At 45.1% G+C, this 21,242-nt stretch overlaps 1 protein-coding gene across 1 annotated transcript in view; it reads right to left on the bottom strand.

Moving 5' to 3' along the window:
* The window catches only part of mRpL11 (mitochondrial ribosomal protein L11), an 86,332-nt gene extending 66,207 nt beyond the window's left edge, over positions 1-20,125 (bottom strand). Inside the window, exon 1 of the mRNA XM_050182511.3 lies at positions 19,736-20,125. Coding sequence (XP_050038468.1) covers positions 19,736-19,954 — 219 coding nt within the window. The 5' untranslated portion in view covers positions 19,955-20,125. The remainder of the gene's footprint in view (positions 1-19,735) is intronic.
* Between the last annotated feature and the right edge of the window lie 1,117 nt (positions 20,126-21,242).

Genomic DNA, 21,242 nt, shown 5'->3' with positions numbered 1-21,242 from the left:
AGCTCAGCCTCTACAAATACAGTTGTTATAGATAATGTCCCTTCTAATGATCGATTAATTATCACTACCGCATTCAACTAATATTTTCAATCGGTATTCACAACTGACAACTTCGACTTGCCTACCTTTATTCATGCCTCACATTATTCAATTGGCGATACTACCGTGTATCTCGAAGGTGTTTTGAATCTAATTTTGCCCTTGGAAATTAAAGAAATCCTGTGGCCCTCATGGCATTAGCAACGTTTCTAGTTAGATATTTTGCTTGGAGTAGTCTATATTTGGCTGTAATTTTTGAAGCCTTTATCTACTTCGACAGTTCCTTTAGTTTGGAAAATGGCAAAAATTCTTCATTTGTATCCGGCAACACACAGTCACCATTAAACTATCATCTGATTTCATTACGGTGTTAATCACGTAGACTTTTTGAACATATACCGTAAGAACCCGCATATGAGGTTTTTTTCCTATTATTAGCGTCCCAAATTTTTGCCTCGTATTATATTCGGATCCACACAAAAATTTCAGTCAGAAATTTGGGCTAGAAGTTTTGGTGCCGTTATTGCTGCATGGCTATGGCTTGACTTCCATTATTGCTGCGTGGCTACGTCTTGGCTTCCTTATTGCAGCATGGCTATGGCTTGGTTTCGTTATTGCCACGTGACTACAGCATTGTTTCTTTATTGTTGAGTGTGCACCTTGGCAGCACATGTGTAAACCACGCTTCACGAAGTACATCTTTTTTATTCCGCATTGAAGGACCAAGATGTTTGGACCTTGAAAACAGTACTCGGCTGCTTTCAAGAGAAAGGTTATTTTAACCGCACAGGACAGCGGCAATAATGCGGCCGGGAGGCAGTTTGGCATCAACAAGGGAAGCATTTGCGGATCGCGTCAACAGAAGAAAGGCCTTTTTGCGTGCAGTGGAATGCGAAGGTTTCGCTGCCCAAAGAGTGGGACATTCCCAGAAATCGATCTCGCCCTGATAGAGTTCGTATGCCAGCAGCGAGTCGGGCATCTAGCTGTGAATGTGGAGCTTATGCAGGCAAAAGCTAAGAAGCTTGCACGAGAAAAAGGGCTACCGAGCTCCGCCTTCAAAGCGGGCAAGCACTGGATTTATTGCTACATCGGCCGTGCTGGTTTTTCCTTATGCCGCTGAACTTCGATTTCGCAAAAGCTGCCCGAATCGTTCGAAGAGCTGCTTGTGGCTTTACAGCACCACGTTACTTTCTTGAGCAAGTTCATGAACTTCCAGCTCGGGCAAATCGACAATGATGTTGAACAAACGCCAGTTTACTTGGACATGCCATCGCCCCCCACCATGCACGAAAAGGGCTCTAAACAAGTTTATGTCTGATCCACTGGCAACGAGAAAATGCGAGTTGCCGTCATGTTGTTGTGCACGGCAGACGGACGCAAGCTTCCACCCTATGTCGTCTTCAAGTGCAAGACAGTGCCTAAAGGTGAGGAGCTGCCAAAAAATGTGATTATGAGATGCCTTGAGAAAGGCTGGGTGAACGAGAATCTTGTGCTCGACTGGATAAAGTACGTCCACTGCAGGCGGCCTGGCGCACTGTTGTCGTTCCCGTCCATCCTTGTGCTGGATGCATTTTGTTGCCATTTGGCCGACTCAGTGAAGAGGCTGTAGCATGAATCCGGCACTGAAGCTGGATTCACGGAGACGTCATCCCAAGTGTGATGATGTCTCATCTGCAGCCTTTGGATGTTTGCGCGAACAAGCCATTCAAGGACGCGATCAAGCGGTGTTACACAGATTGGATGCGCTCGGGTGAGCCTGCAGTGACGCTGACTGGGCGGCTGAAGCGGGCTTCGCCAGCCGCGCTACGCAAGTGGATTGTGGACATGTGGGCCAGCATACCAGAGCACCTTGTGCGTCGCGCATTCAAGAAGTGTGGCACCTCGACCTCGCTCAATGGCACAGAGGATGAGTAGCTCTGGGAAGATATATCCGACAAAGAACTATCCGAAGAGAGCGCAGCTGAGGAAGACAGTGATTGAAGTGCGGAGTGCAATTTAAATAAATGTTATCCTCGAGTTTTCCTAACTCGTATTATACCCGGATGAAACATTTTGCTTTCCATTTTGCGTCCCAAAAATTTCACTTCGTACTATATGCGGGTTCGTATTATACACGGGTATTTATGGTAGGTAACCTTTAAGCATAATATGTAGTTTCTTGAAAATAAGAACATTTTGAGTGATGCCCAGCATGGTTTTTGTCACGGGTTTAGCACAATAACTCAGCTCGTAGAATTCTCGCAGGACATTTCACACGCTCTCGACACTGGAAATCAAATAGATGCCATTTTCATAAATTTTTCCAAGGCATTCGACACTCTTACACACTCAAAACTTCTCCATAAGCTTCGCGCTATACTTAACTCTTCTTTAGTTGACTGGATTGCTAGTATGTTTCATTTAATTCCTCAAACTCATCTGTAGTAAATGCGATGTCTTGCGTTCCCCAAGGTTCAGTGCTGAGGCCACTTTTGTTCTTATCGTACCTGAATGATTTACAGAATCATATGCCCACAAAAATCTGCCTTTACACTGACGACTGTGTGCTCTATAACGTAATTAACAAGAATGCTGACCACCTTTTACTTGACGATTCTTTTACACAATTTTGCAGGTGGCGCGACAAATGGCAAATGAATATACACTTTGCAAAAAGTCACTTTACTTTTTAGTAAGCGCACTTGTTTGTTTGTTCAACTATTCGTTTAATGGCTCTTCCCTTGAACAGGTGTCTGAATACAAATACCTTGACCTCACCTTCACACCTAACATGTTGTGGTCAAGGCATATTGAATACACATGCAATAAAGCTCTAAAAAAAATAGGCTATCTAAATCGTACATTGTGCAAAGCTCCGCGTGAAACAAAATTGCTATCATATAAATCACTCATCCGACCCATTCTCGAATATGGCTGCCCCATCTGAAACCCTTATAAAGTAATAAAAAAAAAGCAATTCGTTTCATATACCGCTGTTATGACTGGGACTTCTCACCCTCACCTCAGCTTGTTGCACTAGATCTACAACCTCTGCCCGAGCAGCATGATTGTGAATGCCTTAGATTGTTGCATAATCTCATAAACACCTCACGCTACTCATTAAAGAACAGCTATCTGTCTCCTGATAAATAGGAGCCTACTAGGAATAGCCACAAACCTAACCTCGCACCATTTCAACCGCATACTAACTTATTTAAGTATAGCTTTTTTTCCTCATACAATTGAAAAATGGAACTTACTACCAGGTGAAACTAAGTCACTGCCTTTAGAGAAATTTTTGTGTAAGTTAACTTGACTCATGCTGCGTTTATTACACTCATTGTGTCTTTTATTTTGAAGTTCTCGTGTTTCCTAAGGTGTTGAAGTTTATTTGTGCAGAAGAATGTTTTGTTATATGCAATGTACAAGGCCACTCCTGCGATAGCCCAATTGGGCTGCAGTATGTGTAAATAAATAAACGAAATATATCATATATGACACAGCAATTAATGCTTGCCTCACAGTATCACCTGAATGTATTTTTTGATGGAAACATCACAGTTGGCTAATAATGAGGAAATAAACAGCAATATTTTCATTGCGCTAATTTCAAGTGTGAAAATTATGAAAATAACGTGTTTATTTACAAACTGTTTGCATGTTGCGACATGCTGTCACCATGCACTTCCTAAGGGAAAAATAACTCCTAGATTATTTTCAGTGCTAAAGTCGCTACGTATTTCATTGCTTGAGAGGACATTGATTCCTGGTGAATGTGTAGCATTTTCTTTTCGATTATGTTACATTAGAAGTTCTATGCATACAATATATGATACGCCATGTGGCAAAGGATCAATGCAGCTTAAATCAAATATTTTAAATATTGGGCAGCTTCGCCTGAAGAGCGAACCACCAACAGCCATAGCAAGGTTTCGCATTGTCTCCTCGAACTTTCTAGCGCGACATGCTGGTGCAACGCAGCAAGAAAGGCAACTCCAGATGGGTAGAAGCAACAATGCTTTGGCAGCTACCAGGCATCTCGTAAAGCTCACGTGATGAGGAATGTCACCAGTAGCATAGCAGGAAATGAGGCTCCAATGATGTTAGTAAGTGCTACGTGTATCACGTATCGCGACATTTACTGCTTGTTCTACTCAGAGCATTGCATACACATAGCAGGGACCCCAGCATGCTTAAAGTGTGCCTATGCACAATGCCAGCACTGGAAGGCCGAACAGTGCCCTGGCATCCAGGACTATTCAGGGTAGCACTGATGGTGCATCAACTTTGCTTCATCTTTTTTTGCAGCCAAACATGCTCCGTGATGTCTCGGGGCCCTCCATGCACGAGCCTCACTTGCACTGCCTGTGCGATTGCTCTCACAATAAAAAGTAAATCAAACCAGAGGACATCAAAGCAGTGTGTGCTTCCCTGTTGTACCTGTCCTTTTTTCAGTATTTATTCGAATATAGGTTGACCTTCATTTTTTTTAAATTGTCCAAAATGACCAATAAACCTACACTCATGAACAAAGCTAGCAAAAGTATCCATCATGCCCACTGTGAGCGCACATCCAATGAGGACAACTTGTCTGGAGATTCCGATGAAGATGCAGCCTTTGGTATCTACTAGGGAACTTCTATTGCAGCTTATGATAAATAAAGGTGTGTCATGTTCAAATTTCGTCGTTTTTCTCAAAAAATATTGGTCAACTTATATGCGAAGTGTCATTCTTCATTTCTAGGCAAGTTCAATGTATAGGGGTCGCCTTATATTCCTGTTTGGCTGATCTTTGAGAAAATACAGTAGTCAGACTTACAGTTCTCTTATCTGTAATCAACCCTTGTCTGTAGTTATGCACAATTCTGTTAAAACGTCACTGGCACTGCACTGTGCTTTAAGTAATGTTTCAGAATGTTGTGTAACAATTAACAAAGAAGGAACAAGTGCCAAAGTTTCAGCCATACACCTTGAGTGCAACATGTCTGCCAATATTGCCAGCATTATCACGGTGTCTACCAAGTTGACATTTGCAAATTCCCCGAGTTTTCCAATTTTTCCCTGAGTGACTTTACAAAATCCCCTGAGTGAAACATAACTTTGTTTTATGTAAACGTAGGCCCACATCATGTTGCTCAATGCTATCACTCTCTGGTAAGCATGCTAAAAAATAAAAATGACTTAATCCAGTTTAAATAGTAAGGAGTAGCGCTCATTTTATTCAAAACAGAAAACAGAAGGAAGGGGTTAGTAAACTGCACAGTGAATAAAATACCTTCGAAAAGAATGGTAAAACCCACTGCAAATCGAGTTGAACATTCTCAAATATGAATAAGAAGGTGATGCATACCAAATGAAATATTTTGGAATATTAGCTATTTCTATCAACTGATAGCAAGCTCATTGGTGTGAGGCCTGAACTTTGCCACAAATGAGGTTCTCTCTCAACAGCTGGTAATTAAGTCAACCTCAACTGTCCTGACATACTCTCAGCCCCCGCACAATGCCTCAGTGTTGCATTTCACTGATATAAAGATTTTATTTTGGTTTGTATTAGGGACACCTGCATCTCAGTGTCAGCCAACACTTTGTTTCTTTAGCGCAAGCTCCTTCAAAAAACTGGCGGCTTGCTTCCTTTTCCGTTCATTCCTCAATGTATAGGTCCTTTCTGTTCTCGTTGTCCTTCCGCCACATTTTTGCCCCATGGACCATTTGAAGCATCCTCTTGGTTATTTGCACAGTCGACACCCGATTTTTCGCACTCCCTAGGGGCCGCGAAAATGTCCGAAAAACCGGGCATTTCGAAAAGGGAAGATGACAAAAAAATGTATGCATGTCTTTTACTGATCTTGAGGGCTCGAAATCGCCACAGACACATCCAAAAAAGCTCTGAAGGACTTATTAGGCATATCAGTGCTGATACTGTGACAGGAGATGGCGGGTGCACGCGTGTATAATTAAAGGGAAGCTGAAGAGTCTGTCGAATTCAATAAGACGGTTATATACGGATGCGGGAACCTTATAAACCATGCAGGTAAAATGTTGGGGGGGGGGGGATTTTTCACTTAGGAGTGACGCAATCGTCGGTTAAAATTGCGCTGTAGCTCCGCCCCCCGTCGAGCGCCGCGCGCTGCTGCTGACGCTGACGATGCGAGCGGAGACCGGAAATCGCGGCGTAGTGACGTTGGCACTGGTGTTCCGTTCCTTCGCAGTCTCCGCGACAGTGCCTGTCCGGGCTTATTTCTGCGTGCGTGCCGTCCTAATCTGCTTCGCTCGACCCTAAATTCCTTTGTTTGTGTGTATATAGGAGTGGTAGTTGACGTGCGCAGCATCAATTGAACTTGTAGGCCAATCATGCCGGTGTTCTGTGCAGCCTACGCTTGCACGAACACCAGCGGCCGCGATGCTGTTCCGATGTTCCATTAGTTCCTGTAAGACAAGAAACTTTCAGCTAAGTGGGAGGCTGCTGTGAAGCGAAACAACTTCAAGCGCTCAAGAACAACAGTGTTGTGCTCTAACCACTTCCGTGACGATTACTACCGGAGTTTATCAATAATGCGTGCCTTGGGTTCTCCTTCGTGTTAGCACGCTGAACGGAAGGTGCATGTTTATCTCCCACCCTTGACGCAGGTTTCATCGCCAAGCGCCGCGAATTTTCTATTCACACGTGTGTTGTGAAACAGCCTGCATGCAGCTACCATAACGCAGTGCAAGCGTAAAGTTTGCATGTGTTGGAAAGCCTGCTCACGCCAGGACGCTGCGCTCCCCCTTCTCTCGTGCACATAGAGAAACCGAACATCTCACGTAGCCGACGGAATTCACCGTTTACGAGTAACGTGCGGATGGCGCGCTGATGAAGGTTCTATACTATACATGTGCTACAACAGCCGGTAAACTTTTCCTGCGTTTAAACCGTCTGTGTAGATTGTCGACAGCTTTGGGGCAGCGCACAAATGCCGAAGATCGCATCACCGCTTACGTTCTACAAGGAGGCATACAGGGACATAACACTACAGTTGTTTCCCAGAAATGTGCTCACTGGAAGGCTGAATGCAGCTTAGCAAAAAACATACTCGCCAAAGAACATTTCCCACACAAGGAGATGCTAACACTTCGCCTTTGATCGCGTGAAAAGCAGTGCTTGCACCAGCATTGTTTGCTTCTTGGAGAGGCCGGCTCTTCGCAATCGGCTCGTACATGTAGGGAGTAAGGTATAAACCCCTTACAAGTGATCTTGCACGCGACAGCGACAGAGCGACAAGCGAGGCGATGGCTGTCGCGTTCACTCGTCGCCTGCAAGCCGAACCCCACGCGAGCGACGGCTTTGAGCGACGACTTCCCGGTATGAAGGCAGCAATATACGCGCCGAAACTAGCATGACGCATGCTTTATCAATTTAAGTTGATGTATTTTACTGAAAAAGGAGCATAAAATATTTCGGAAGAACTTGCACTAGGTTCTTATTCTTGCACGTGTAAAATTCAATAGTTTGCTCGTTCTGTGCGACAAACAGTAGTATTAAGTTATGTACATCCAGTTCCGGCTTCGCACTATTGCCTAGTCGCTCATGGCACTTCCGGGCAAAGAGCGACGAGTTATAGATTTCTAGAAACGAGCGATCGAGCGACAACACCGAGCGATCTGTTCAAGCGACGGCCCGTTTCGTCGCTCGAAGCCGTCGCCCGTCACCGTCGCGCACAAAATCGCTCTCGTGGAGTTTGGACTTAACGCCGAACTCCTCAGAGAAACGCAAGCTCTCGAAATTTTCCATGACCGTTTCAGCAAAATAGCACCAAGCTACCTTGCACCGTGCTTTGTGTGTAGCGGCAGCACCCGGTCGGGATGAATACCATTGTTGACGTCACGAGGCGCCCGACCAATCACAGGCGGAAACGAGGTGCGCGAGCTGGGCGTGTCCGCTGCTGCACTTTTCGTCGAAATAAAATAGGTTTGAGCTTTCTTTCGCTCAATTTCGATGCGATATTCGAATTCAGAGGGTTGAAAACCACGACGTACTGCTCTTCACTCATTTTTTCTGGAAAAGCTTTCAGCTTCCTTTTAAGGAATATGTACTGTGGCCAGTGACAATTGCCCCCTTCCTACGCTTGTTATGCTTCACTGCGTAACTTTCTGTACTGATGCAAAGCTGACTGCCAGGAGCCGGCATTATGCAACGCGCCGTGCTTTCCGAGCTCCGAAGCCAATCGCCAGGATCAGAAAGGCGGAGTCCGTGTCATTGCTGACAGCAGCGAATCATCTCAGTAAAAAACACGGCACCAAACGGCAAGAAACTTAATAGCGTACGTCGAAGCAGCTACGCCAGGCGTTGCTGCGGTGGTGGCTACGGCTGCCAGCGTATCTGCGTGAGAGTGCCGGTCCGAGGCGGCGAGATACTCAAAATCGAAGGTGGTGGCTTTGACTAATGCCGTTTCGGACCGGCAGTCACGGCAAAAAGTCCGGTCAATTGGACAGCGAAAGGTTCTTGTGTCCAAAATTTCAGATGTTCTTATTTCAAAATTTCAGACGTTTCAGGTGCCGCGAAGCCGTCGGACGTCCGGAAGTCGGTCGTTGACTGTACAATGGCAACTCCTCCAGCCGTCGACACGGCATCAATGATGATTCGTTACGATTCCTCTCTGTTTTACTGGAGCTAGCTAGCGTTATCGCGACCTTCGTTCCCTTTCGATAAAATTACAGCAAATTTTTCCTCATAGAAGCAAAAATGCTTCGAGTTTTCCCAGAGTATTTTCAGACTATTCAAAATCCCTGAGAATTCCCGATTTTCCTGGTTGGTAGACACCCTGAAATTTATTGAAATGCTCACAATGACTACACAGTGGATGGCAAGATGAGATCACATCAAGCCTTGTATAAACCAGGCAAGAAACACGATGTACTCATGTACATCAAGCCTTGTATAAACCAGGCAAGAAACACGATGTACATGAGTACATAGTAGCATGAAAAGAAAAATTCTTGAATTAAAATTCCGTGAGGCATGAAAAAGACCTTATGTTAAAAAAAAAAGAACATCTCTAACAACACGTGTAACATTTTTCCAAGTGCTGTGCAAGGTGACTTTTTGGTCACAGAGCAGCAGAATTCAGTTTAAGCGACAACTACAACCATAGAAAATGCTACATACAGCAAGTTTAATTGCGCCAAGGCTGTGCCAATTTGAAACATGCATTTGATGACTTCCTGTGAACAGTGAGCACTGTCCATACCGCTCGAACCTGCCTCCTTGCTTGGAATTATAATCGGCCCATGTAAAATTACTTGGGCCTTTACAGGGCCTGCTACCGCATTTTCAGTACAAATCTTTCACTGATCTTCCTTAGCCATCTGCTCCTGAGCAACGCGATGGCCCTCCTACAGCTAAGAGTAGACTTCTTTTCCCCAGAGTTAGTGCAACCCAACCACAGAACATGCCTAGGCAAAGACGATGTGGTTAGGACTGTTGTGTCATGCTGTACTCTAGTGTCATAAGTAGCACTCGCTACCATTCCTATCTGCAATGACTGTGCTTTTGTATTTTTTATTCAGATACCGTAAAGGCCCTCACGGGCATTACATAGGGGGGGGGGAGAGGGGAGGTTACCAAGATATTTCAAACACAATTTGAGGGAAAGGCAATATAGAACAGCATAGTATAGATCACCGAATACCACAAGAAAAAAAAAAGAAAAATGCATACATGACGGAAAAAAGAAATACTTGGCACAAAGCATGTAAATGCACTTACAATGCGTCGAAAACACAAAATTCTGTTTTTACTTGACATGCGTAGAACTGCGGTTCAAATGGCTTACAAATGAGTCATGATCATGTATAGAAGCAATTTCTTTGGCAGCTTGTTCCAGTGATAAATAGCAAGAAAGAGTGGCGATTGTCGAAGGAGATTCTTACGTGCAAACATGGGAGGCACTTTGAAGGGTTGGACGAGAGGGAAAATTCTTTGCGGGGGTTTGATATGGGATGCTGCAAAGGATGATGGGGTATGGTACAATCTGTGGAAGTTGGAAGGCAGAGCTAGCAGTCATTGTTTTTCTAGAGAGGGTAATTGGAGGGACTCTTTGATAGCCGTGATGCGGATGTTCTGGAGTAGGTTTTAGTAATGAAATGTACTGCTTTATTTTGTAAAGATTCAAGCTTGTTTATTAGGTATGTCTGATTTGGATTCCAGATTATGGAAGTGTGTTCAATCTTTGAACGAACTAGAGCTGTGTAAACTAATAGTTTAGTTGACTGATTTGCTAAATACAAATTTCACCTAATGAATCCAAGTGTTTTATTTGCTTTCGAAATTATTTCATCAATGTGATCATACCATGTGAGGTTTGAAGTTAAATGGACGCCCAAGTATTGTAACATAGACACATTCTCTATGCACATGTTGTTCATAAAATATGAACTTAAATGAACGTTACTGGCTCTGGTAAATGTCATTGTTTTTGTTTTAGAAACATTTATTTCCATTTGCCCTTGCTCACACTAAAGTGAAATTTTGTTTTGTAAAATATTAGTATCTTCAGAGGTGATAATTCTTCTCATCTGCAAACAACTGAACTATTGAGGTCAGGGTGTTACTGATGCCATTTTTGTAAATTAAGATTGGTGAGGAACGAGATGAGGAACGCCAGGTTTAACCTGTGCTAAAGCGGAAAACTGATCAGTTACAGGAACAAGTGGGTAGCCATTGGTTAAAAAACCTGAGATCCAATTAACAATTTGACCATGTACGTTAAGCCGGCTAAGGTTCATCATTAAGCGAGAATGGTACTTTATCAAATGCTTTCTTGAAGTCAATAAGTATGGCATTGATTTTTATGGAATCATGAACAGCTTGATGAAGATCAGTTATAAGGTCAAATAGTTGTGTTTCACAACCAATCAAGTGTGATCACGCCACTTGTGTCACAACCAATGGCATGATGCAACCTGTCCTTGAAATGCCATACAGTAAAACCTCGTTAAACCGTACCCACTAAAACAGTATTTCGTTTTAAAAGTAGTAATGCCAAATTCTCGACTCAGCGGCCATTGAACATATTGTGTTTTGTACCCGCATAAACCGTACCAGCTTATTACGTATGTATCAGTTAACACATAGTGTTTCCACTTTTCGGTGCCCAAACACGGCGGTGCTTCATCTCCATCGGGTGGCCCGGCAGAACAAGCCTCAGAGATCTGAACAATGGCCTCCAAGCACCCTGTGCATTTGCACGTGAAGCCACATCAACATTATTTCGGTGCCATCCCAGAGAGCGTTTGGCGTCATGTAAGCGAGGACTCGCATCATGATGAAGCTCAGATAAAAAAGACGCCGGGTGATCAGCATAGAAGAAAAATGAGACATTGTTTGTGCTGTCGAACGTGACACGAAGAAGTCGGCACTGGCACGCAACATGGGTCTACTGGGGTGTGATCGGAGATGGTTGTTCGGCGCCTTCATTCGGTTACCGGCACGAGCGATTGGCCTACTCCGCGCCGACGTCACCAGCCGCAGGGCATGGCCACGTTTTTGGCGACGTCAAAATGACAACACGCTCCTGTCAATCATCCTCCCACCGAGCATTTCGTCTGCTAGGCGCCGAACACGGCGGGAGTTTGCTCGTTACAAGACCGGCTTCGCATGGCGCGTTTGGTGGATTGGATTGGCAGCTGATTAGCACGTTCGGATCCAATCGATAGTTTATTTCGAGAAAAATGGCGCTTGCGTTGGGAACTTCGGTGTTTGCGCTGGCGTTGCTCGAGGAGGAAGGAGAGCGGGTGGCTTTGCAAAACGCGTTTGAAGAAATGGCAGAAAGCGAATTCCAGCATTGATTTCGTTTCTCGAAACAAATAGTGCGTTGGTTGTACGGCGAAGTCGACCCCATCATCTGTGCCAGCAAGCCACTGGAATGTTGCTGTCTCTTGATAGTGCGCCACTTCTCCCGTCGTTTCTTTTTTCTTTCTTTGTTCTCGCTGTGCGCGACACTACCTAGGGAGGATGCAGAGAAACTAATAGTTATAAATTGTAGCATTCACACTTACTACTATTTGAAAACGTGTTTAAGCTTGAGAAGACAAAATTTAGATAAAGATTTCATTCAGTAGAAGATGAGAAACATTTCGTTTTGTAGTATACTGTCTGAAAGCAGACGACAAACGAGGAAAGTAAACTTCCGGGGAGTTCACTGCTTGCCGATTGGCTGCTCTCTCTGTCCCGTTCTCAGAAATTTTGCATACTGCCACTTTGTGGCGTTGCAGCAACTGAACAGAACGCGTATCGAACAAAGATCTCCGATCGCGCCCCTGTTGACTACGGTGTGTGGCATTTGGAATGTGAAGTTGCTCGGCAGCGCTGCTGCGACCGCAGAGAGATGTCGGCTGCGAGGTTCGACTTTTCGCCATCGTTGTCTGTTTTGCTGAAGTGGCGCCCAGCGACAGTGATAAGGATGACATGGAAACCCGACAGCAAGGGCGATTCAGGCCCGACAGAGGCAGAAGCTGCGCGTTACGTCAGCCTCACAAATGCAATCGTCGCGATGAGAACAGCACCCCGCAATGAAAAGATGCCCCGCAACTTCTGCAATACTACTGCGCCCGCGCACGGAGAATATGCAAAGCTAACAAGGAATCTGCAATGCGAGGGTTTGCTGAGAAGAGTCGTCGCTGCTATGCCGCTGCGGCATCAAACGAAAATAACACTTTTGTCGCGCGAAGTAAGTAAATACTGCATGTTTTTTCCCCTTTCATCACACTCTCTCTTCCGTTTCTGACAGGTAAGGGCGTGATTTCATGCTATTTCAGTTAAGCAGTACTACCGTTTAGTACGTAGTTTTTCCAAGCTCCGGCCAACTACGGTTTAATGAGGTTTCACTAACTACGAAGACTGTGCCGAATAAAACAACACACGAAGAAAGGGAACACGAGACAGCACGTAGGCGCACTAACAACTGGGTGTTTTATTTCTTGACATAGTAATATATAGCTGCTGTCAAGGATCAAAACAACAAGGAGAAACAGGGCAGTCATCTGCATTGCACGAAGAAGCCAAGATACAGAATAACTTGTAAGTGTCGCTTTCAAGATACGCCAGTTCCTTTGTCGAAAGAGAAACTGAGGCTTCACTGATACAATCAACACCACGCTTTTTGATCTCAAGCGCTTCCAATATCTCCCTTGTCAATTGATGATCAGCTCTGTTCAGAACACTGGTTCTATCAAAATCTGGGATGCACTTGTGAACCTTACAATGCGCACTTATATGACCGGAGAGCTGGTTTTCCATCTTATATCTATGCTCATGCAATCTGTCATTCAGACATCTGCCCGTTTGGCCTACATATGATGAACCACACGACAAGGGAACCAAATAAACTACTTTCTTTACACATCCGACATGTTTCTGCCCATGTTTTTTTGCGCACACCTGTTTGTTTTCCCGATTTCCTGCGTTCACTTTGGCACACATCAAACCAAGACGTTTCGGAGCGGAAAATATGACACGAACACCAGCTCGTTTACCTACTTTTTTGAGATTGTGAGATATGCCGTGAACATATGGAATAATGGCACACCTGGTTTCAGAAGGGCCTGCTTGTCCCTGGTTTACAACGCTAGGTTGCTTGAGCTGTTAGAGCATTTTTTCCGCAACAGATGTTATCACATGGTGAGGATAACTTGCCCCATTGAGGCGGCTGACCTGACAATGAAAGCTGCTTTGCAGCCTATGGACGCATGACTTGTTAAGTGCATTGGTTAAACATGATTGAATGATGCCTCGTTTTATTACTTTTGAATGAGCTGAATGGTAGGAGAGGATGGGTTTGCTAGCCCTTGGCTTGAACTGCCAGCATACATGACACGAAGGAAAAATGAACTATAAATCTAAATATCTTAGACAGTTATCAGCCGGAAGCTCATGGGTCAGGGTTTTTAGCTTCAAAAGACAACCTGTTAAAGCAGTGCATATCGCGGACAAATGTTATGCAGATCTTTAGATTTGTCTATGATTTTTTAGGGTTTTTAGAATGTGACAGTCCAGAATTGGAGACCCAGTCATCATTAGTATTGACAGAGTTTAAAACAGCCTTGCATCCTCTAACCCTGACCCATGAGCTTCCGGCTGATAACTGTTTAAGATATTTAGATTTAGAGTTCATTTTTTCATCGTGTCATGTATGCTGGCAGTTCAAGCCAAGGACTAGCAAACCCATCCTCTCCTACCATTCAGCTCATTCAAAAGTAATAAAACGAGGCATCATTCAATCATGTTTAACCAATGCACTTAACAAGTCATGCGTCCATAGGCTGCAAAGCAGCTTTCATTGTCAGGTCAGCCACCTCAATGGGGCAAGTTATTCTCACCATGTGATCATATCTGTTGCGGAAAAAATGCTCAATCAGCTCAAGCAACCTAGTGTTGTAAACCAGGGATGAGAAGGCCCTTCTGAAACCAGGTGTGCCATTATTCAATATGTTCACGGCATATCTCACAATCTCAAAAAAGTAGGTAAACGAGCTGGTGTTCGTGTTATATTTCAAGCTCCGAAACGTCTTGGTTTGATGTGTGCCAAAGTGAGCGCAGGAAATCAGGAAATCAAACAGGTGTGCGCAAAAAAACATGGGCAGAAACATGTCAGATGTGTAAAGAAAGTAGTTTATTCGGTTCCCTTGTCATGTGGTTCATCATATGTAGGCCAAACGGGCAGATGTCTGAATGACAGATTGCATGAGCATAGATATAAGATGGAAAACCAGCTCTCCGGTCATATAAGTGCGCATTGTAAGGCTCACAAGTGCATCCCAGATTTTGATAGAACCAGTGTTCTGAACAGAGCTGATCATCAACTGACAAGGGAGATATTGGAAGTGCTTGAGATCAAAAAGCGTGGTATTGATTGTATCAGTGAAGCCTCAGTTTCTCTTTCGACCAAGGAACTGGTGTATCTTGAGAGCGACACTTAGAAGTTATTCTGTATCGTGGCTTCTTTGTGCGATGCAGATGACTGCCCTGTTTCTTCTTCTTGTTTTGATCCTTGACAGCAGCTATATATTACTCAAGAAATAAAACACTCAGTTGTTAGTGCGCCTACGTGCTGTCTCGTGTTCCCTTTCTTCGTCTGTTGTTTTATTCGGTGCCGTCTTTGTAATCATGCTTAACCAACTAGCCCACCAACACATGCTCAGTGAGGTTTCACTGTATAAGTAAAATAAACACCACAGTGGCAGACCCTCTCGCCCAGAAGAAGCATCTCCGCCCACCTCACTGCGTCATCCTCCCAGATGCTAGGCCTCCTCCGTCGGCCAGCTTCGGGTGCAATGCTACAGAATGGCGATGAAAACTTAAATGAGCCTGCCGTGCTTCAAATGTCGTGACATTTATTTACGTCACTTTTCTGCTACTTCCTGGGACGACTCCAGAGCTTCTCCGAATGCTTCAGGTGGCGTCGGCCTAGGCCTTCTTTCATAATCTACGGTCATCTTTGGCGAAGTCATGTTGCCTTCTTCCTTTGGCTTCCCTAGTCCTACTTCTGCTTGCAATGCTCAAGTATGGCGTCTCTCTTTTCAACCCTTCCTCCATTCCTTGACCTACCAGGCTGGAGCAGACGGGAGGGCAAGCGTCCGCACTCATCAGCATCTTGGGCAGGGAAGGCCAGTGGAAATACATGGTGGGTGAAGAGCAAGCTGAAGAGCAGCAACTACAGCTGCAACGGGGGGGCAAAATGCGGCTCAGACGCCCAGTACGTCAACAATGGAGGCCGTGGCTACGATAAGTACAAGAAGCTACTGAAACTCTTGGACAGGCTCTTATCGGAAACTAGAAATATCTTGAAGAGACCTGTGCACAAGCCGAAAGCAACTGTCGGGCGACTGTTCCATGGAATACGTGACGGCCCTCAAGGAGAAATAGCTTGCGTGCAAATTCGGCACTACGTATGACGACCACATCCGAGATCAAATAATTGATGGAGTCACCCTTATGCTCATAACGAGCTACTATCTTACGGCGAACATCTGACCTTGGACAAAGCTGAAGAAATCTGCTGAGAGTTGGAAGCGATGCAGAAAGCTGACCAAGCATTGGGCAACACTGAGAGCGTTCAGCGCCAAGCATGTGGCGATGCTGAAAGCGTTCAGTGCATCGGAGGCGGCGCAAGATGGTGGTTGGATGACACCGCGGCAAGGTCAAGAAAACCATGGTCTCCTGCCTGACAGGATGGGGCAGCGTACTCAAGATGGCCACGTTGGCTCGCACACCGGCCTATGCACCAGCAGGATGGCGGTTGAACCAGGGATGCAAGCTCTACAGATCAAATCTATCCATGTTACTGGTGTGGCAGCTTTGGACAATTGGCATCTGCCAGAAATTGTCTGGCCAGGAAGAAAAGTTGCAACTTCTGTTGCATCAAGCGACACCTGGGTACTATTTGCCTGAAGAGGAAACAAGGCTCATTGCCAGTTCAAATGATGCTCCAGTGCAAGCAGAAACCATCCAAATGGCATCGATTCTCTCCGTGAACACTTCACTTTCAAGCACAAGGGCCTTAGCATTCCGATAGCCATTGGCCAAGACATACACATGCAGCTTCTAGTGGATACGGGAGCTACCGTCTCTCTCGTGACAAAGGAGGACTTCAAGAAATTCTTCGACCAGAAGTATCAACTTTCGAAAACTTTGGTCCAACTTCAGAACTTCTCCAAACAACGCATTGAGATGGTGGTTTTCAAATGGATGTTCGACACCAAGGAACTTCTTTTGGGCCTCAACGCTATCTAACTAGTGCTTTAGATCGACGGCACTACTTTAAAGGGACACTAAAGTGAAAATTGATTTCTTCTGCATCAGTAAATTACCGTTCTACAACACCAAAAACACCACTCTTACAACGATAAGACGTTTGGTAAGCCAGAAAAAGTGCAAGAACGAAATACGGGTGGCGACGCCTACTTAAGTTCCTGCACCTGGGGGCTGTGACGTCTTGGATTTTGATGGCATCTTCTAGGGCCTACTAATTATAGATAGCAGTACAGATTGACTACATTGTGTTCTAAAGGAACCAAATATTAAGCATGGCAAGTTTCGGGAACTTTCATGCAGCCAACGTGGCCCAAATGCGAAAGCATACTTTGGAATCCCTGACGTCACGTTGATGTACCAGCGCTGGGGTTTCAGCGCGAAATTTAAATACTGATACTTGGACCTTCATTTTTTCATCTAATAATCAAACTATTTTTTTTTAAATGACTGCCTGCAGGGTTCTCAAACAATGCTTCATAGTCTAAACTGATTTACTGTTTCGATCTAGTGTCCCTTTAACATGTCGATTGGCGACACATTTATGTTTACACCTTCCTGCAGGTGCACCTCTGGGATGCGAACATCTCTTTGATGGTGAACTTGGGCTTGTTAAGGACTAGTACATCCGCCGGAGCAAGCAGCGCCTAGGTATCGTGCCAGTGTCCACCAAGCTGCGGCGGCTACCCCTTGCTCTTTGGCAGCAGGTCGCCAGCAAGCTATGCCGACTCAAGAGCAATGTCATTGAGCCACTCATAGTGGTCTGCAAGAAGGCTCTTACAGAAGTGAGACGAAAGGTGGACTAAAAGCAGGAACACACTCAGCTGTATGTGGAGGAATGTAGTGGGGCCAAATTGACTCCGATGAAAGTAGACAAAAGGTGAATAAGGTCATTCAAATACAGTAAGTATACATTTCTGTTTATTGATGGATGTAAATGGAACACATCAAAGCTGACATGCATTCCCAATTCTATATATCCTGCAACAGATAGCTATGAGCTGGCACCAGATAGAGATTACTTACTCTTACGCCGACCTAAATGGTCATTTCAATACCTCCACTACAGGTAAGCAGTCAGCTAGGCGGTCTGTCGACAGTGAACAGGGTGACAGGCATTCTGTTCAGTCGGATTCCACACAGGCAGAAGCACTTCTTGATTCAGAGTGATCCCATGTCTGTTGGATGTTCCCCAGAACGGTCATTTCGGACTTAAGAAGGAGCTTCCTGGGCAACCCTCCTCAGCACAAGGTGATGTACAGTCTAACGGGGCTGCACAATCTTCCAACATGGGGGAGGGAAATGGTGGGAGCGGGACATCAAATTCAGCTACTTGTAGTCAACTCTCAACGTACTGCGGTCGATCCGGAGGCAAGTCGGCCAAAGAGGATGCGAAAACCTCTGGCTTGGCTTCGAGACTATTTGACATAAGACTCATACAGCCTGTGCCGTCTCCTGTGGCTCTACTGCTTTGAGGCCTCGCAGTGTAGCCACAGTGGACATGTGTGATGTGTGCAGTGTAAATATTGCTGAGTTGCAGTTTATTTATTACACTGTCTTCATTACTTGTTGCATTCTCAGCATGCTGACGAGTGTGCAGAATGTTTTCTTACATTTACAGTCTCATATAATTGAACATTTACTGTCATACTTTTGTCATTCTTCTATGCATATGGGTTTTTCATTTTGCATAATGTGAAGTTCTGGCTGAAAGATGCAAACTCTGCACTGTCCGACACTGTGCTTTTCTGGTGAAAGAATAGTATACATATGTTAAGTGAATCTTTCAGCTCGTCTGCAGCATTAGTAGTATCATATAGTGAAGAGCCACTTACGAGCTACGCTTTAGACCACGTATCATGCAGGTAATCTTCATACATAACAGTCTGTATAGCACATAGTGTATACAGACTGCTATACTCCATGCATCAGAACCGGATAATCCTCTTTGTTATTCTAACAGAAGTAACTCATTCTTACATGCTGTACATTATAGAAAGAAAGTAAATCTTCCATTGTATAGTTCTTTATGAAGAACTATACAGTGGAACTGTACCTCAGTTTGTATAAGGAATTAATAATTCTCCGAGCGGAGGACGACGTTGTGTCGTGCTGTCTTGTCCTCTGGTTTTATAAGTAGCACTCGCTAACCCTGTTATCTGCAATGTCCGCATGATGGAACGAGCACGTCACCTCCATGTCTGTGCGTTTGTATGAATCCATTAGGCCAATCAGTGTGATCACGCCACTTGTGTAGAGCCAATGGCATGATGCAACCTGTACTGGAAATGCTATATAAGTCAAATAAACGTCACCTTGGCTATACCCCCTCACCCGAAAGAAGCGTCTCCGCCAACCTCACTGCGTCGTCCTCCCATACACTAGGCCCCTCCGTCAGCCGGCTTCGTGTACGACGCTACAAGGGCTATCTCGCGATTAGCTGCCGAAATCGCCGGCTGGCTACAAGACGTGCACGTTGCCCAAGATGGTCACCTCCGGTGAGAAAATTCAAGCAAACGAGCCATGATCTGCACCGCCATTCCGCTTATCCAGAACACAGAAACTAACGTCTACCTGGCGTAGCTCAATGCTGCTCGTCACCAGTTAAACTGTAATGCAGTGTTGTGGGCTTGTTGGTAAGACATCGTGAGGCGTATAGCGCGTGAAAAGGTCAATGACAAAAGGAAGACGTGACACACACAGGCGCCTGTGTGTCACGTCTTTCTTTTGTCCTTTATTCACGCGCTATAAGCCTCGCCAGTTAAACAGCGCTGCTCAATTATCTTTCGCGTCGCGAGGCTAAGGTGTGTCGTAGTTGATTGCTAAATTTTGTTCTTTCACGTGAACCGAAATCACAGCACAGGGTCACATTTAGCAGCTGCACAGATGCAGCGGAAGCTGCAGAGCATCGCTTGTTGCCTCTAGACCCACCTTGCAGGGAATGGGCAATCCTTCTTTGATGTCCTTGGTCCTCTCGTTGAACTCCTTGCAGAAATGCGCAATGTTTATACCTCGTTGGCCGAGTTGAGGACCGAGCGGCGGACCCGGCATGGCCATGCAAGCAGGCACGTAAAGCTTCAGAGGCGTGGTGTGCATCACCTTCTCCACTACTTTCTTCATTGATTTCAGCTTTTTGACGCTCTTCGACATTGTGTGCCTTTAATTATGTAATTGGAAATGATATAAAAATGCTAACCTCTAAAAGCGTCTCTTTGGTGACACTCGAAGTGGCACCGACAAGACGTACGTCTCCTCGATTTGGTTGCACTTTCTACTAGTTCATGGGGTGCAGCACTCTAGCACTCGATTTGCCAGTGCAGCTAGCGCCATCTGCACTTCGGCACTTGTTTTGATTTGACGTCGTGCTGCACGAGTTCACGTACACTCTCAAGTTCAAGAAATGGCCACAGAAGGCAAAAAAATCGACCGCGCGCCGCTGCTATTAAACAAGCATAGTAGAACATCTTAAGGGATTCCCGAGTTAGTTTCAATATCTCCCGCTAGGGGCACCGTAATAAGCGCAATTTTTTTTGGCAGCGTCTCGTGCAACGCGGTGTTCCCCAGACGACTCCACACAGAATCGACTCCTGCAACGCACGGAAGTGACGTCACTTTAATAAATTAAACTAAAAACAATTGAAATATATCAAATCTTACTAAACAACGCGTTTAACTTGCAAAGATATGAAAGAAAGTTGTCTTATGCGTTCATTAATGTACACATTTTGATTAAAGACATCAACGCAAAATGATTTCAACTATACTGTCATGCGTTTCTCTATAATAATAGTCAGCTTTCAATATTACGAGGCAGAAAAATATTATGCTATCTATCAGGTGCCTGCAGAGATGGAAAGCAATTTTTTTGAGCGTCTCGTGCGTCGCCCGAGGAATGTGGTGGGGCCGCAAGCACACGCACGCTTCTCCCCCGTTTCCTCTCTGGAGCAGCAGACGACAAGCGCTGCAAGCGTACATGCCCACGTTTACGTCGCCACACGCTGTGTTTACAGCAATCTCCGAACGCCGCAATATGGATTTATATACAGTGTGACAGATGCGTGAAACTGCAGTCTTCGCACTGTCACTCGAACGTTTCCTCAAAGGGTCGGGCCCATACGAGTTCTTTGCTAGCTGTCTACCACAAAAGTCGGTCACCACGATTCGTTTTCGAGATCGAAGCAACCAGTGAACCAGTTTTGACACCCCTTTTCCTGCAGCGCCGTGCGTCTTAATGTCATCATAGCTGCGCAAATATTACTGACTCGGATCGCGGAGAAACCGATGCGGCCGCATCAATTGTGCTCGATTCTAAACAGAAGCTTTCTTTTCTTGCGTTCCCGGGATTAGCCGCGTCCTCGTGCTTATCCTCGAGTAAATTGAGCGGATCCTTGAAAGAGTAATAGTAAACTGGGCCGGTCCCGAAGACCTTGAATATGTA

The sequence above is a fragment of the Dermacentor andersoni genome, chromosome 7, assembly GCF_023375885.2.
Source record: "Dermacentor andersoni chromosome 7, qqDerAnde1_hic_scaffold, whole genome shotgun sequence".
Classification (NCBI taxonomy): domain Eukaryota; kingdom Metazoa; phylum Arthropoda; class Arachnida; order Ixodida; family Ixodidae; genus Dermacentor; species Dermacentor andersoni.
The sequence above is the reverse complement of the archived record's forward strand: the minus strand, read 5'-3'. Positions and strand labels throughout refer to the sequence as shown.